The following is a 16,101-nucleotide window of genomic DNA, read 5'->3' on the forward strand; positions in this document are numbered from 1 at the left end:
TATATCAAACTTACAAGGAAAACAATAACGGCTAAGTTTGCTTGAGAATTATTAGTAGGTTAAGAGTAAATAACAGCCTAAGGTATAAAATTTTGAACATGAAACTACCGTGAGACTCACTCATATTAAATATAATGACCCGCAAATCCGAAGACGAAGGGCGACGGATTAGCCCAAAACATGTCGAGCTAAACTCGATTTAAGACGTGAGTTATCCGAGTCATTATAATTATTTAATAAGGTATAAAATATACCTAAACTTGGAAGATTTTGTATAAAACACGAAATCCTTAGAAAAATATTACTTAATTTTTTCGTAATGGCTACGGAACCCTATCTTGGGCGTGTCCGACACGCTCTTGGCCGGTTTTAGAGATAGCTGCCGCCCGCAGAGATTATAAAGTTCGATGTATTCATACTGTACAATAAAACATCATTGGAAAGGAGACATTTTTTTTTCATCTTACATTTTCAAACACAATTAGGGTCATTATTTGGCTTAAGAATGAACAAGTTAGTTTTATCAGAATAAACCATGTTATAACCACCATCAAATGTTAACCCAAGGACTGTATCATCCAAAATCTTCTCCATTACATTCGTATTTCTACTGATAGCGTATACACCAGAGGAACCAGCATAAGCGTAGACATCACCCACTTGGTTAATAACCAGACCATCAACCAAACCTTTCGATTCTTTATAGTACACAGCTTTTTGACTACCTATCTTTTGTCTATACAAACCAGTATCATTTGCAATATATATATTATCATAATCATCAATTACTAATTCTCTAACTTGATTTGTTTCTAAATCTTTAAATTTAGACGCTACACCATTTTCCATTATGAAAAGATAAAAATTGGGATCCGTTGCGTAATAGATGATGTCAGATTTGACGAATAACATGTAAGCATATGAAGCTATGTTGGAATCCTTAGCGGAGCATAACTCGGGCCTGTTAGTGTTCTTGTTGTATCTGTAGAAGCCGCCAGTTGATTGGATGTACACGTTATTTGTTTTTGCATCAACAGCCGTTTCCCCATGAATATATTCAATACTTATAAATGAATTTGATGATAAGGTATTTGATAATTGAATTTGTTGATATTCAACTCCACTTATAGTTTCAAATTCGTTGTTGTTTAGATTGAATTTACCAAATAACACAGAGTATACATTTTTATCACTGCGATAGCTAAAAAAGAGAGTGTTAGTGCTGCTATCGTAGCTTAGAGACGCCGCTGAATTGAGGTTCGTTTTAAGAACTTCTCTGATCTGATTGACACCATTGACTTTGAATACAGGACCCTTGCAACCACTTTGTTGTCCAAAGACGGAACCCAGGACTGCTATGAGGCAGAATAAAACTTGTAGATTCATAGTTACCTGAAACAACGGATTTCTTTAAAATTGATGATTATATTAGTCCCATTAATCATCGCAGGTTTTTGCAGGTTTCCTCACGGTGTTTTCCTTCGCCGTAAAGCTCGAAGTAAATTTCAAATGGTAATTTCGCACGTGAATTTATAAATACTTAGAGGTGCATACTGGGGTTTGAACCCACGATCCTCTGCTCGAGATACCATAGGTCAAACCACTAAGCCACCACAGCTTTGTAGTGTGTTAAGTTCCCAATCCGCACTGGGCCCGCGTGGGAACTACGGCCCAAGCCTCCTCATTTTGAGAGGAGGCCTGTGCCCAGCATTGGGACGTATATAGGTTGGGACGATGATAATATTAAAAGCGTGAAATTATGTGAGTACGTGCTTGCGTGTGTAGAGAAAGAGGAACATAAATAAAAAACATCCAAGACCCGAGAACAAACATTCGTATTCATCATCCCAGCCTATATACGTCCCACTGCTGGGCACAGGCCTCCTCTCAGATTAAGAGGGCTTGGGCCATAGTTCCCACGCGGGCCCAGTGCGGATTGGGAACTTCACACACACCATTGAATTGCTTCGCAGATTTGTGCAGGTTTACTCACGACGTTTTCCTTCACCGCAAAGCTCGTGGTAAAATTCAAATGTAATTCCGCACATGAATTTCGAAAAAGTCAGAGGTGCGAGCCGGGGTTTGAACCCACGACCCTCTGCTTGAGAGGCGATAGGTCAAACCACTAGGCCACCACGGCTTTTTTTAACAACATTCGTATTATTCATACAAATGTAGTCAGGTTCTCTAACTTGGCCATCCAGTCGTCGAAAATGAAGAGGCTCTCTCTCTCTCTCTCTCTCTCTCTGTCTCTACGGACGGACTAGCGTTTGCCCGCGGCTTCGCCCGCGTGGAATTCGGTTATCGCGCGCTGTTCCCTCGGGAACTGTGCATTTTCCAGGATAAAAATTAGCCTATGTCACTCTCTGGCCCATACACTATCACTATGTCAAAAATCACGTCAATCCGTAGCTCCGTTTCGACGTGAAAGGCGGACAAACATACAAACACACACACTTTCGCATTTGTAATATTATTACTATGGATGTGGGAATGAGGGTGGATTACTGTTTGAATGATTTGATGTAAACGAGCGACCGAATGACTGAAGACTAATGTGGAGTGAATGAGACGAGCGAATGAGTTGAAGAGTGCGAGTTACGATCGGGTGAGCCTACGTGCTAGTTGTGTTTTCTGTTCTTTGCTATTTAACGTATTCCATTTAATTTTTTTAATAAACTTTTTCTTACTTTATTTCGAAAAGTTTGTTTTCCTTCGCACGATCCCACATTTTTGGGGGCTCGTCCGGGATCAGAAGGAAAAAATTAAATCGTGGATACGACGACGGACTGGTGTGCTACGTGGTGTAACGAGGCGGTTACATTTTTTGTTACGGCGGTTGCCATTTACGACGGGCGACCGAAATAACAGCGACGACGAGTTTCTGCTGGCTTCTGAAGTAAGACGGTGGCTTCTGAGCGGCAAGAAACTGCACATCAGCAAGATGCGAGCGGATAAGGTGTACGACGAGGCAGCTAGCGAGGCTCCGAGTGGAGGTGTGGATGAGGCACCGAGACTCAAGCTCCAAACGACGAATACGACGACGACGACTGCAAGGGCAACTGACGTGATGATGACGTACGACGGTAGTGAAAGCCTGCAGTACATTGACGACCTAGTCAGTAAATTTAGTGCGCAAGATGAGATGTACAGCGTTACTAAATTTATCGACGACATCGAAGAAAACGCGACGATATTTGGGTGGACGCCCTTACAACAATTAATTGTTGCCAGGCGCAGTATGACGGGCACCGCAGCGCTCTGGCTCCAAGCGGAGCGACCGTTTAAGTCGTGGGACGAGTTAAAATACGCGCTAAAGAAAGAATTCCCTGACACGATGGATATAAAGGCGATTCACGAGTTGATGGCGGCGCGTAAAAAGAAGGTAGACGAGAGTTGCCTTGACTACCTACTTACGATGCGCGAGTTGGGCAAAAGAGGAAAAATGCCAGACTATGTGACAATACAGTATATTGTCGACGGGATAGAAGATGTTGAAACCAACAAAATGATGTTATACGGCGTTACAACATATAACGACTTAAAGGAGAAGCTCAGAATATATGACATTATCAAGAGTAAGATGGTACCTACGCATTTGCTACAAGACGTGACGAAAACCCGGCCCAAACCAGTTTACTCGAGCTATAGCTGTGAAGAAAGAGAAAATCATGTGTCCAGTGTGTGCCCGAACGAAGAAATTGTTGCGAAGTGTTACCAATGTAGCCAATTCGGTCACATATCGGCACACTGTGCATCAACGATATCGAGCGAAGCAGCTGACGTGAAACATGATGGCGGCGGCGCGGACGGAAATCGAGCGGCGAGCTTGTTCGTACAAACCGTCGGTCACATTCACTCGAACGAACGGAACGAAGAATGTCTTCGGAACGAGGTGACCGGGAACGACATAGACATGGCGGCGAAGATGGCGGCAATGACAGCGACAGACGTCAGATGTCACACCAATGACGTTGACAGTTGTGACAGTAGCTCAAGCAGTTGTGATCGAACTCGAGATGAAAACATCGATCGGAAGCCGACGAAGACAATGTTATGTGATCGAAGTGTAAACGCGATAATGGACTTCAACAGTGACGTGAACCGTGTGTCGGAAGACTGTTACCAGTCGTTAGGCGCGCAGGGTAACAAAAAGTGTGAACTGTTGTTGACGGGGCTCGGTGCGACCCGTGTTTTATCGCCGGGATACGTAAAGACGGACATCCTAATAGACGACGAGTGCTTCGGAGTGGTGCCAGCGATGAAGCACCACGCGAGTTACCTCCATAGTTACTTAGTGTTAAAGGCGCAGACTGTCAGAGGGTGTATAAAAAAAGTGTTTACCTACTGGTGTGGTGTAAAGTTTAAGATGGTTACAGACCATTGTTATGGTTTTCTTTGCACTTATGTTACTGGTATGGTGTAAAATTGAAAACTGTTTTTTCCTTAAAGATGTTTAGTTGTACCTACTTACTAAGATTGGTAAGCTATTTTTATAGCATAAGATGTGTTATTGTAATGATGGCTTATAGCACACATGTTCTAGGATTAAGGTGTACCTAGGTTAAGATGTTTAGATGTGTAAGATGTTTTGTTTAGAGGATGCCTGGGGACAGTCATGTGTGTAGGATGGCCGAATGTGGGAATGAGGGTGGACTACTGTTTGAATGATTTGATGTAAACGAGCGACCGAATGACTGAAGACTAATGTGGAGTGAATGAGACGAGCGAATGAGTTGAAGAGTGCGAGTTACGATCGGGTGAGCCTACGTGCTAGTTCTGTTTTCTGTTCTTTGCTATTTAACGTATTCTGTAGTGTTGTATTCCCAACTCTACAACCAAGTTGGATCGTTTTGACAGTTTATTTAACAAAATTATTACTTTAGGGTAGTTTCAACCGCACCTGTCACAAATTATTAAATAATTGAGGTAGGTGTTGATTTTCATTGGTTTAGAGGAGTTTTAAGAGGCTGAAAAGGCTTGATTCCATGGTCAGTAGTTTTGTTGGAGTAATTAAAAAAATATTTCTTCACTTTCCTTTCATCTCACCATCCATCAAGATGGCTTGAATTTGAATTTTTATTAATCTGGTGAAATCCAGGCGTGTTTTGGTTAGAAATGGCCTAGAGCCCTATATTTTATTTCACCATAGTGTGAACTATTTCAAGATGATTTAATTTCGGAAAAAACGGTGAGTTTTTACCATTTATTTGATTTTTCAACCTTTTGATATTTCGTTTTCCTTTCAAGTTTTAACTTGTGGCTTTATTGTTCTAGCCGCGAGGCGTTTTTTTTTTTATATATATAAACAAATACCCATTCTTTCTTTTGGGATCTATTTTTGCGCATCGGCATCGCATTTCGGCATGCTGGATGAAGATTTATAAATTGAAAAGCACGAGGTGTCGGCCGCCATGAGGACCCCGCCCGTGACGCTTCGAATTTTTGTATTTGTTTTTGACTTTATTTTGCGTCCATAAACGGTCAGTGAAAACTTTATTTTAACGCAAGATGCACCAACGTCAGATAATTGAAGAACTATAAAATTTTGAATTTGGAAGTGTAATTCCACATGCCCTTCTGGCTTGCTACTTTAATACTTTTTTGAAATTAGAAGGCAAATGCTTAATGCCGTATTATTTTGGTTGTAATTTAATTTTTAAGAGTTAAAATTGTGTAATTAGCTCATAGCTATTATTTAAGTTATTTTTTTTGGCTAAAGAGTCCATTAACCAAGTACGACGAAATCAGACGAGAACTGGGAGCCTCTATCAGGTGAGACCGAGTTTTTATTGCAACGTCTGAGTCCCCGGCTTGGGTTAAAAAAGTCCAAATTTCCTCTATCTGCTGAGTTTTGGCTGTTTTATTTTCTTTAAAAATAGCCTGGCGTCCGAACTTTTATTATTGTGTAATATACTACAAAACCGCATATAAATTTTTTTTTCTTTTTTTTAAAAAAAACATGACATTTGTCGCCAGAGAACAGGGACTGAAGTACTTGTTTTTCGGACTTATTTACATTTATTTGTGAATTTGAGGTTGTTGCATCTCCTTATTATTGTTTTGATATTTATTTTGAATTTTGTTTTGAATGTTTTCAGCAAAATATTCTCGGATTTGATATTTTTAATAAGTTACTTTTGGTTGAGAAATAAGTTTTATGCATTGGTACTTGTGCTTTTGTTAAACAAAACAACTAAATATTTTTGCTATTAGATATTTACAAAATTAATTATCCATTATTTTGAACAGATTTGGTACTTTGGCATATTTGAAGATTGTTCGGCTCGGTCAAGATTGAATTTAAATTTTTAATAACTGAAAATTTTGTTAATGACTGACTTTTTATAACATTTATTAATTTCATTTCAAAATGGAGAAAGAATTACTGGATCTATCGGAGCCAAGGCTAGCTCATAGTTTGTTAGACCAACCTTTAGTGATTTCAGTAGCGACTTGTACAGATGACTTGAATGATCATCCTCAAAACATTGAATTGTCAGGACGTTTCTTAGACGATCTTAATAATTTAACTGAAATGAACGCTACTAACAATTTAAAACCAATTCAGACTGTAAAGGGTAACTTTTATAAAAAACCTGATCTTTCCAAATTTAGGTATAAATTCAACGGCAAGACTTGTGTTCGTGAATTTTTAACAAATTTTGAAGAGTATTGCGTAGCTCGTGATATTGCTGATAACCACATTTTGAATTCTTTTGCTGAAGTTCTTACGGATTCTGCATTGAAATGGTTTCGTTCTGTACGGACAAACATTTTTACATGGCAGCGTTTAAAATTTGAATTGCTTAGGCGTTTTGATAAATTAAATTTTGACTATCAACTTGAATTTGACCTGCGTACAAGAAAACAGCGTCAAGGTGAGACTCTGTCAGATTTCATCATTGATTTAGTAGATATGTCGAATAGATTGACAATTCCCCTTCAGGAATTAACATTGTTGGAAATTTTGAGACACAACATGCTTCCAAAGTATTCCATGCACCTTTTGGGTAGGAATATAATTTCTATTAACGAATTAGTGCAATTTAGTAAAATTATTGAAGAATATAATTCGACTCAAACTGAAGAGCGTAAGCCTCAGATTGATGCGCGAAAATTTAATAAAAAACCTTATGTTGCTGTTGTTACATCACCGCCTTCTGCGAAGAATTGTTTGAAATGTGACGAAAGTGGTCATTCGTTTAAAGAATGTAGGAAAATTCCTGGCATGATTTGCTTTAGATGCAAGAAAGCAAATACTACAGTTAAGTTTTGCACAAATTGCAACCCGGTGGTTGATAATGAACAACCTGGTATTTCTAATTCAAAAAACTAATTTGTCGACCTAAACCTGACATCCAACGCAAAGAATTTTCCGATTGGCTTGATTATTTAAAAAATTTTTTGATATTCATAGAGTTGCACCTATTTTATTTGTAAAGAACGACGACGTTCGTCCTTTTCTGAACTTCAAAGTTCGTGATCGCAACTTTGTAGGTTTATTGGATAGTGGAGCGAATGGTTGCGTTTTAGGCTCGAATAGTCATTTAAAATTTTTAGATTTGGGTTTCAAAATTAATACGGTTTCGAAAAGTGCTCGTACAGCTGATGGTTCTTCTCAAAATATTATTGGTATGATGAACATTCCTGTCACTTGTGATGACAACACTCATACTGTCTCCTTTATGGTAATACCTTCTTTGGAACCACCAATAATATTAGGTTTTGACTTTTGGCGTAAATTTAATTTAGCAAAAGATTTATTTAAAAATATAACGTACGAACGTAGTAGCTCTACCCAAATTTGCTCTGTCACTTCTGTTTCAGAACTTTCTTTCGAAGATAAAAATAAACTAGATAAAATCATTAATAAATTTGAAAATATTTCTTATGAAAAGATGGGTTTAGGTCTTACTAATTTAACAGAACATAAAATTGTTACTGTAGGCGAACCAGTTAAACAACGTTATTGGCCGCTTAGTCCGGCAAAACAAAAAGCTTTGTATGATGAAGTAGATATTTTATTGAAGGAAAATATTATTCAACCTTCTAAGTCCCCATGGTCTTCTCCTGTTTTAGGTGTAGATAAAAAAGATGGCACCACTCGTTTATGTTTAGATTCCCGACGTTTAAATTCTTTGACTGTTAAAGATGCTTATCCACTTCCTTATACGTCACGTATTTTAGATAGTTTGAGAGATGCTAAATTTATTTCAGCTATTGACTTATCTAAAGCTTTTCTCCAAATTCCATTAGAAAAATCATCTCGTGAAAAAACTGCTTTTGTTATTCCTGGTAAAGGACTTTTTGAATTTATTCGTATGCCGTTTGGTTTGACAAATGCTCCAGCTGAACTGCAGAGATTGGTAGATAAATTGTTTGGCCCTGAATTTGACGGACAAATAATGGCTTATTTGGACGATTTAATTGCTATTTCAAAAGATTTTGACTCTCACTTGAAACTATTAGACATAATTTATGAAAAATTGAAATGTGCTGGTTTAACAGTTAATCTTAAAAAATGTAAATTCTGTAAGGAGGAACTACAATATCTTGGCTATGTTGTTGATGGTCGTGGTCTTCACACTGATCCTTCTGAATTGGAAGTCATAAATAATTTTCCTGTTCCTAAAACCGTTAAAGATTTAAGAAGTTTTTTAGGCATGTGTTCCTATTATCGTAGATTTATTTCAGACTTTGCTTATATAGCGTCCCCTCTTACAAAATTGACTGGCGGTAGTAAAAATTCTAAAAAACCTCTTGAGTGGAATGAGTCTGCCGATATTGCGTTTAATAAATTAAAACAAATGTTAGTTTCTTCCCCCGTTTTAGCTTGCCCTAATTTCGAAAAACCTTTTTTTCTGCATTGTGATGCTAGTTCCGTTGGTATAGGTAGCGTTTTATGTCAAGAAGACGAACAACATGAACAACATCCAATAGCTTATTATTCTCGTGCTTTATCAAGATGTGAACAAAATTATAGTACAACTGAAAGAGAACTTTTATCTATTTTAGATTCAATAGAGCATTTTAGACCGTACATTGAAGGTATGAATTTCACTATAGTTACTGATCATGCTAGTCTCCAGTGGTTACTTAGGTTAACTAACCCGTCAGGTAGACTCGCGCGTTGGGCCGCTAGAATAGCGCAATTTTCATTTGATGTTGTACATAAAAAGGTAGTTTACATACGGTTCCTGATACTTTGTCTAGACTTGAAATAAATGCAATAGATATTACTCCTATAGAATATCCTGATGATGATATTATTGACCCTTGGTATAAAAAGATATTTGTTAATTGTCAAAAATTTCCTTTACGTCACAAAAGTTTCAAGGTAGAGAATAAAACTTTATATAAATATTGTAAAGCTAAATTTGATCCTAATTCTCGTTTAAATTGGAAAATAGTTATCCCTAAGGAACATGTTATAGAGACTCTTAGAAATAATCACGATGACTTAAATTCAGGACATTTAGGTATTCATAAAACTTTGAAAAAACTGAAGGTACACTATTATTGGTCTGGTATGTTTAAAGATGTTCGAAATTACATAAATTCTTGTGAGACTTGTAAAGCTTATAAACATTCAAACTCTCCTCCATTTGGTTTAATGGTTAATCCTAAAAAGGTGGATCAGCCTATGGTTATGTTGTCTTTAGATTTAATTGGAATTTTACCGAGAACATATTCAGGTCATAGATTCATTTTATCAGTGGTCGATGTTTTCACTAAGTATGTCTGGATGTTTCCTTTAGTTAATGCTACTACGAAATCAATTTGTAAATTTCTTGAAAAAGAGATATTCTTAAAATTTGGCTCTCCTAAAATTTTGATATGTGATAACGGTTCCCAACTAACTTCAAAAGATTTTGTTGACTTTCTTAAAAAATATAATATTACTAAAATATTTTATAATAGTCTCTACACCCCTCAAAATAATGTTATAGAGAGATTTAATAAGACTCTAGAATCCTGTATCTCTTGTTTTGTAAAAGACGATCATAGAACTTGGTCAAAATTTTTACCCCATGTTCAATTAGCTTTAAATTGTAGCGAAAACTTAGCTACGGAGTTTACTCCTAATTTTCTGATGTTTGGTAGAGAAGTCATTGTCGATGCTGCTCTACATAGAGTAAGCAGTTCTATTAACAATTTAGATGAAATTCAAATTGGCAACCGTCAATCTTACGCCGAATCTTTAAATAATCTTAGTACTATTTTTGAAAAGGTTACTAGTAGTTTGTTAAAAGCTTATAAAAAGAATGCTGCCATTTATAATAAGGGTAGAAAGTTTGTTTCATATAATGTAGGTGACATAGTTTGGAGACGTAATTTTGTTCAATCCAATGCATATAACTATTTTTCTGCTAAACTTGCTCCAAAGTTCGTTAAATCCGAAATAACTGAAAAAGTTTCTAATAACGTTTATGTTTTAAAAGATTTAAGTAAGGGTTCAACTGGTCGTTACCATGTTAAGGACATCATTAAAATTTAACTTTGTTCTTTAAGCTTCTATAGCTTTTAGTTTTTGTGTATTGTATTTACATACACTTTGATATTTTTTGTTTGCTAAACAGACATGGCAAAAATTGTTGATGAAAGGGAAAGTCATTTTTTATGAGTTGGAATGTCTTAGTTTGAAGTCGATACTCTTTTTTGACTTATTATTCTTTCGCTCTTTGCGTAGTTTATTTTGATTTTTATAAAAAATAGTTAGCTCGACTTTGTTGTTGGCTGCCTTTTGTTTGGATACTATGTTAATTTTTGAAAATTTATCCAATTTTGTCTCTTGTTTTGTAACTGGATTTAGTTTATGGGATTTTGTATGGTAGAGTGTTAGGAATGTATGAATAAAGGTCCCTTGAAAGGATGTATGTTAGGTAAAACTAATTTCCAATTTCTGAAGAAGATTTCAAAATATTTAATGTTGGCTCTTTCGTCTTTCATTTTTGATACATGAATAGTAGTTCTGTTTAGAAAGAACACTTTTTCTTCTAACTCATAAAATCTTAAACTAATTTGTATATTTTGTAGATTTGTGTATTTTTCTTTAAGTTTTGAGTAGTAGATACTTTGCTCTACTATAAAAAACTTTGAACTTAGATATTTTTGGTTCAATTTTCTTCACACATATTTTGGTTTTAAAATTTAAATTTAACATTTTGGCTAAAATAATTTTAGAATTTGCATGCTGTAGTTATTAAGTTTCCTATTGGCAGTTCATGGATTAGACTAGCACGCGTGCACATTCCTTGTTGTGACTTTTGGATTTGACTATAGGATTTTGTTTCCTCTTTCTTGGATTTTGCTATCCACTTCTGTGCCCGGAAAGTCAGTGGAGTTGTGCCGACCACAGTTAAGTGTGATAATTTTCCCTTGACACGTCTCCATATTGTAGAGCGTGCAAGTCTTTTTGGATACTCATGCCTGGAAGTCTGGTGGTGTTGTGCCAGTCATGATGTTTTTTTCCTTTTTAGAAACCTTCTGTGTCCGGAAAGTCAGTGGAGTCGTGCCGACCACAGTATGGTATTTTTTCTTGGTTTCGTCTCTATTGTAGAGCGCCCAAGATTTTGTTACTCATGCCTGGAAGTCTGGTGGTGTTGTGCCAGTCATGATGTTTTTTCCTTTTTAGAACACGTCTGTGTCCGGAAAGTCAGTGGGGTTGTGCCGACCACAGTACGGTGTATTTTTCTGTAGTTACGACTCTATCATAGAGCGTTCAAGCTTATTTTGGTACCCATGTTTGTAAGGATAGTGTTGAGGTAAGCATGGAGTTATCGTTCTTCGTAGCGTTTTAGTCAGTGGCTGATTTGCCTACTGAATTTCAGTCTACTTATTTAAACTTTTGTTAGAAATATTACTTGTCTATTTTGAGTCAGCGGCGAAGGTGCCCAGCTGATCTCTTGGTCTTTTTGACGGGTTATGCAAGTAAGATTTTGAGTTTCAATTAGCTATTGGGATTTACTTTTGAGAAAATTATTTGACTAAGCTTGAGTCAGCGGCGTAGGTGCCTAGCTGATCTCTTGTACTTTGAGACATGCTTGTCAAGTAAGTTTTTGTTTAGATTTTCGCACGTTTATCTTAACAATTAAATAATTTTCGAATAGTTTAGAGTCAGCGGCGAATGTGCCTAGCTGAACTTTGGTCCTTGGTGACAGGCTATTTCAGAGAGTTTTGTTTAAGTTTTTTGATAATTTTACTTGTTTAGCTTCGAGTCAGTGGCGAAGGGGCCTAACTGATCTTGTTATCCTTAGCGGTGGGGTAAGCAAGTAACATTATGTAGAGTTTCTATGAAAGTAGAGTTTAAGTAATTAGCAGTTATGAGGCTTAATGTTTTGAATAATTGTTTATTCTTTGTCTCTTATTTAATTATTTCTACTGTTTTTACCGTAGGCCTTGATGCATCTGTTTTCAGCGTCGGTCACGCGAATTCAGGTGATGCCGAGGTAGAGCAGTGACTTGGTATCTTTGACCGGGATTCCTTTTCTTATTTTGAGATAGTTAAGTTAAAACTTTTGAGCTTATGGTTGTTGTGATATTGGACATAGAGTTCAATCTTTATAATTAATAGCTTTCACTTTTGGAAGATTTGATGATAGAGTTTGAAGTTTGCAATCTTGCATGCTTTGAATTTAGGTTTGGAGCTTTGATTTTGTTTCAGAAACATCTCCTTGAGGTTTTCCCAGCCTTATTAATTTTTCTTATCAATGTAGAGTCTTAAATTAAAACTTTGTTTTCTTTGAAACCTTTGATAGAGCTTTAGTGCTTTATTTTTTTTCGGGAAAGGGTGAATTGTAGTGTTGTATTCCCAACTCTACAACCAAGTTGGATCGTTTTGACAGTTTATTTAACAAATTATTACTTTAGGGTAGTTTCAACCGCACCTGTCACAAATTATTAAATAATTGAGGTAGGTGTTGATTTTCATTGGTTTAGAGGAGTTTTAAGAGGCTGAAAAGGCTTGATTCCATGGTCAGTAGTTTTGTTGGAGTAATTAAAAAATATTTCTTCACTTTCCTTTCATCTCACCATCCATCAAGATGGCTTGAATTTGAATTTTTATTAATCTGGTGAAATCCAGGCGTGTTTTGGTTAGAAATGGCCTAGAGCCCTATATTTTATTTCACCATAGTGTGAACTATTTCAAGATGATTTAATTTCGGAAAAAACGGTGAGTTTTTACCATTTATTTGATTTTTCAACCTTTTGATATTTCGTTTTCCTTTCAAGTTTTAACTTGTGGCTTTATTGTTCTAGCCGCGAGGCGTTTTTTTTTATATATATAAACAAATACCCATTCTTTCTTTTGGGATCTATTTTTGCGCATCGGCATCGCATTTCGGCATGCTGGATGAAGATTTATAAATTGAAAAGCACGAGGTGTCGGCCGCCATGAGGACCCCGCCCGTGACGCTTCGAATTTTTGTATTTGTTTTTGACTTTATTTTGCGTCCATAAACGGTCAGTGAAAACTTTATTTTAACGCAAGATGCACCAACGTCAGATAATTGAAGAACTATAAAATTTTGAATTTGGAAGTGTAATTCCACATGCCCTTCTGGCTTGCTACTTTAATACTTTTTTGAAATTAGAAGGCAAATGCTTAATGCCGTATTATTTGGTTGTAATTTAATTTTAAGAGTTAAAATTGTGTAATTAGCTCATAGCTATTATTTAAGTTATTTTTTTGGCTAAAGAGTCCATTAACCAAGTACGACGAAATCAGACGAGAACTGGGAGCCTCTATCAGGTGAGACCGAGTTTTTATTGCAACGTCTGAGTCCCCGGCTTGGGTTAAAAAAGTCCAAATTTCCTCTATCTGCTGAGTTTTGGCTGTTTTATTTTCTTTAAAAATAGCCTGGCGTCCGAACTTTTATTATTGTGTATATATACAATACGCATATTATTTTTTTCTTTTTTTAAAAAAAAACATGACAATTCCTTTTAAATTTTTTTTTAATAAACTTTTTCTTACTTTATTTCGAAAAGTTTGTTTTTCCTTCGCACGATCCACATGGATACATAATTAAAGTACTAAGCACTTACGTAATTACTGTCGTAAACTCGTTGAACGACTCTGTGATTTTGAAAATACTAATTGAGATTTATTATTTTAATAAAACAGAACTGTACATTGAACACAAAAAGTCGTAGAGACTACAATGTTTTTTTTTAAATCTAAAATTTAATTACGTTTGAATTTACCATGAACTTTTGCTTTAGTAAATGAAGGAAACATCATGACGAAATTTGCGTAAGAAATTCTATGACGTTTGAATTTCAACCCACCACTGTGCCACGTGAGAACTATGTCCAAGTTGTCTCATCTAAGAGGTGCCATTATGCCCGGCAGTTTTATATATTGTAGACCGAAATGGTACCAACGGAAGACCGGCTTCGGCTGTAATGACATCATGCTGAGTTGGGACCGTTTTTCATTTACTTTGTTTTATGAAATGTCACAGATTTTCATTATTTTATTTCTAGTTGTCGTTGTATTTACACACCAATATCAACAACACTTTCTTTGTTGCTACCTGTAAATTTAAAAAATATATTTGTTGAGCGGCTCCAGTAGTGGCTCTGTTACGTATATCACAAGAAGAATATCTATTTTGACCGGAAGATAACAAATATTGGGAGACCCGGGGTTCAAGCCTTAAGTAAACTATTATAAAGTCGATTTTTTATTGCAAGTTTACATTTTTTTATAGATGCCAAGGTTATCTACTTATCGGTTAACAAATGGTACAAATTGCACAGTGACCATGATTAGAACTGTTGTTTGCTCTGACTTACTCATTTATCTTCAATATATTTAATGATAAAAGCTTTTTTGCATACTGTCATTTAGTTGACTGCACTTGAATTGTAATTTAAACCATATTTACGTATTAAATTTCAAGTCGATGTCATTTACGATTGAGGAGTTCCGTCCTGTGAAGACGATTCTAGCTGGACCACCAGGATTGTGAACATGAAACTACCGTGAGAGAGATGATATTGTAACGGATAACTCACGTCTTAAACCGAGTGTAGCTCGACACGTTTCGGGCTTTTCGTAGCCCTTCTTCTCTGGAGCACGCGACTCGCGGCTGCCGTAACACACGCTACGAGCCACCGCTCTGCTCGCTGCTGCTGCTGCTGTATCTTCGGGCAGTCGCGCGAGCAGAGCGGTGGCGCGTAGTGTGCGTGTTGCGGCAGCCGCCGAGTCGCGTGCTCCTGAGAAGAAGGGCTACGAAATAGCCGAAACATGTCGAGCTAAACTCGGTTTAAGACGTGAGTTATCCGTTACAATATCATTTAACACCCCAGGGATTGTCTTCAAAAAATCTAGAAATAAAAACTTAAAAGAAACACTAGAAACTCTGTTAAGTAACTCAAAAGATCAACAGTCAGGATTGGCCCGTTTCAAATTATGACCAGCTCAAAAAGCTCCAGTAATAATTTGTCTCTATACTTTAAACAAAGAGTATTAAATATAATAATAATATATAAGCAGACAATCAAACCACTTAAGATGAAATACTCATAGCTTCCCGAACAGGCCGAAAAGGAAGCATGGATCAAAATGCGCAGCGTAGGCGTCCAGTAACGAGATGGACGGATGACCTGGTAAAGCCCCCGGGTTCACGGTGGATGCAGGCGCTGCAACTGAAGTAACTGGAGGTCTATGGGGAGGCCTATGTCAACAGTGGACGTCCTACGGCTGAGATGATGATTTGAACATAACTTCATGAACTTCAACGACATATTTTTTGTTTATCCTACTTCCTATCCTATTCCTAGTTTGGGTGTTTGTGTGTGTGTGTGTGTGTATATGTTTGTTACTCCTTCACGCTAAAACGGTTGGACGGATTTGGATAATTTAGAGCGTATATAGCTGACGTGTGAAATAACACATAGGCTACTTTTTATCCCGATATTTTATTTATTTATTTTTTATTTCGACTGTTTGGCAAACGAGCAAGTGGGTCTCCTGATGGTAAAAGACACCACCGCCCATAAACATTTTGCAACACCAGGGGTATTGCAGATCCGTTGCAATCCTAGAGGCCTAAGATGGGATACCTCAACTGCCAGTAATTACGCCGG

At 36.8% G+C, this 16,101-nt stretch overlaps 1 protein-coding gene across 2 annotated transcripts in view; it reads right to left on the minus strand.

Moving 5' to 3' along the window:
* Positions 1 to 331: 331 nt before the first annotated feature.
* Positions 332 to 16,101, minus strand: part of LOC141444159 (ommochrome-binding protein-like) — a 21,993-nt gene continuing 6,223 nt past the window's right edge. Inside the window, exons 1-2 of one of the 2 annotated variants that reach the window (XM_074109609.1) lie at positions 2,691 to 2,706; positions 332 to 1,392 (exon numbers count right to left, since the gene is read on the minus strand). In XM_074109609.1, the coding sequence (XP_073965710.1) occupies positions 472 to 1,386 (915 nt within the window). In that variant the 5' untranslated portion in view covers positions 1,387 to 1,392; positions 2,691 to 2,706 and the 3' untranslated portion in view covers positions 332 to 471. Of the gene's footprint in view, positions 1,393 to 2,690; positions 2,707 to 16,101 lie in introns of those variants that run through there. The other variant, XM_074109607.1, reaches the window with a different exon arrangement.

The sequence above is a fragment of the Choristoneura fumiferana genome, chromosome 29 (genome assembly GCF_025370935.1).
Source record: "Choristoneura fumiferana chromosome 29, NRCan_CFum_1, whole genome shotgun sequence".
Lineage (NCBI taxonomy): Eukaryota > Metazoa > Arthropoda > Insecta > Lepidoptera > Tortricidae > Choristoneura > Choristoneura fumiferana.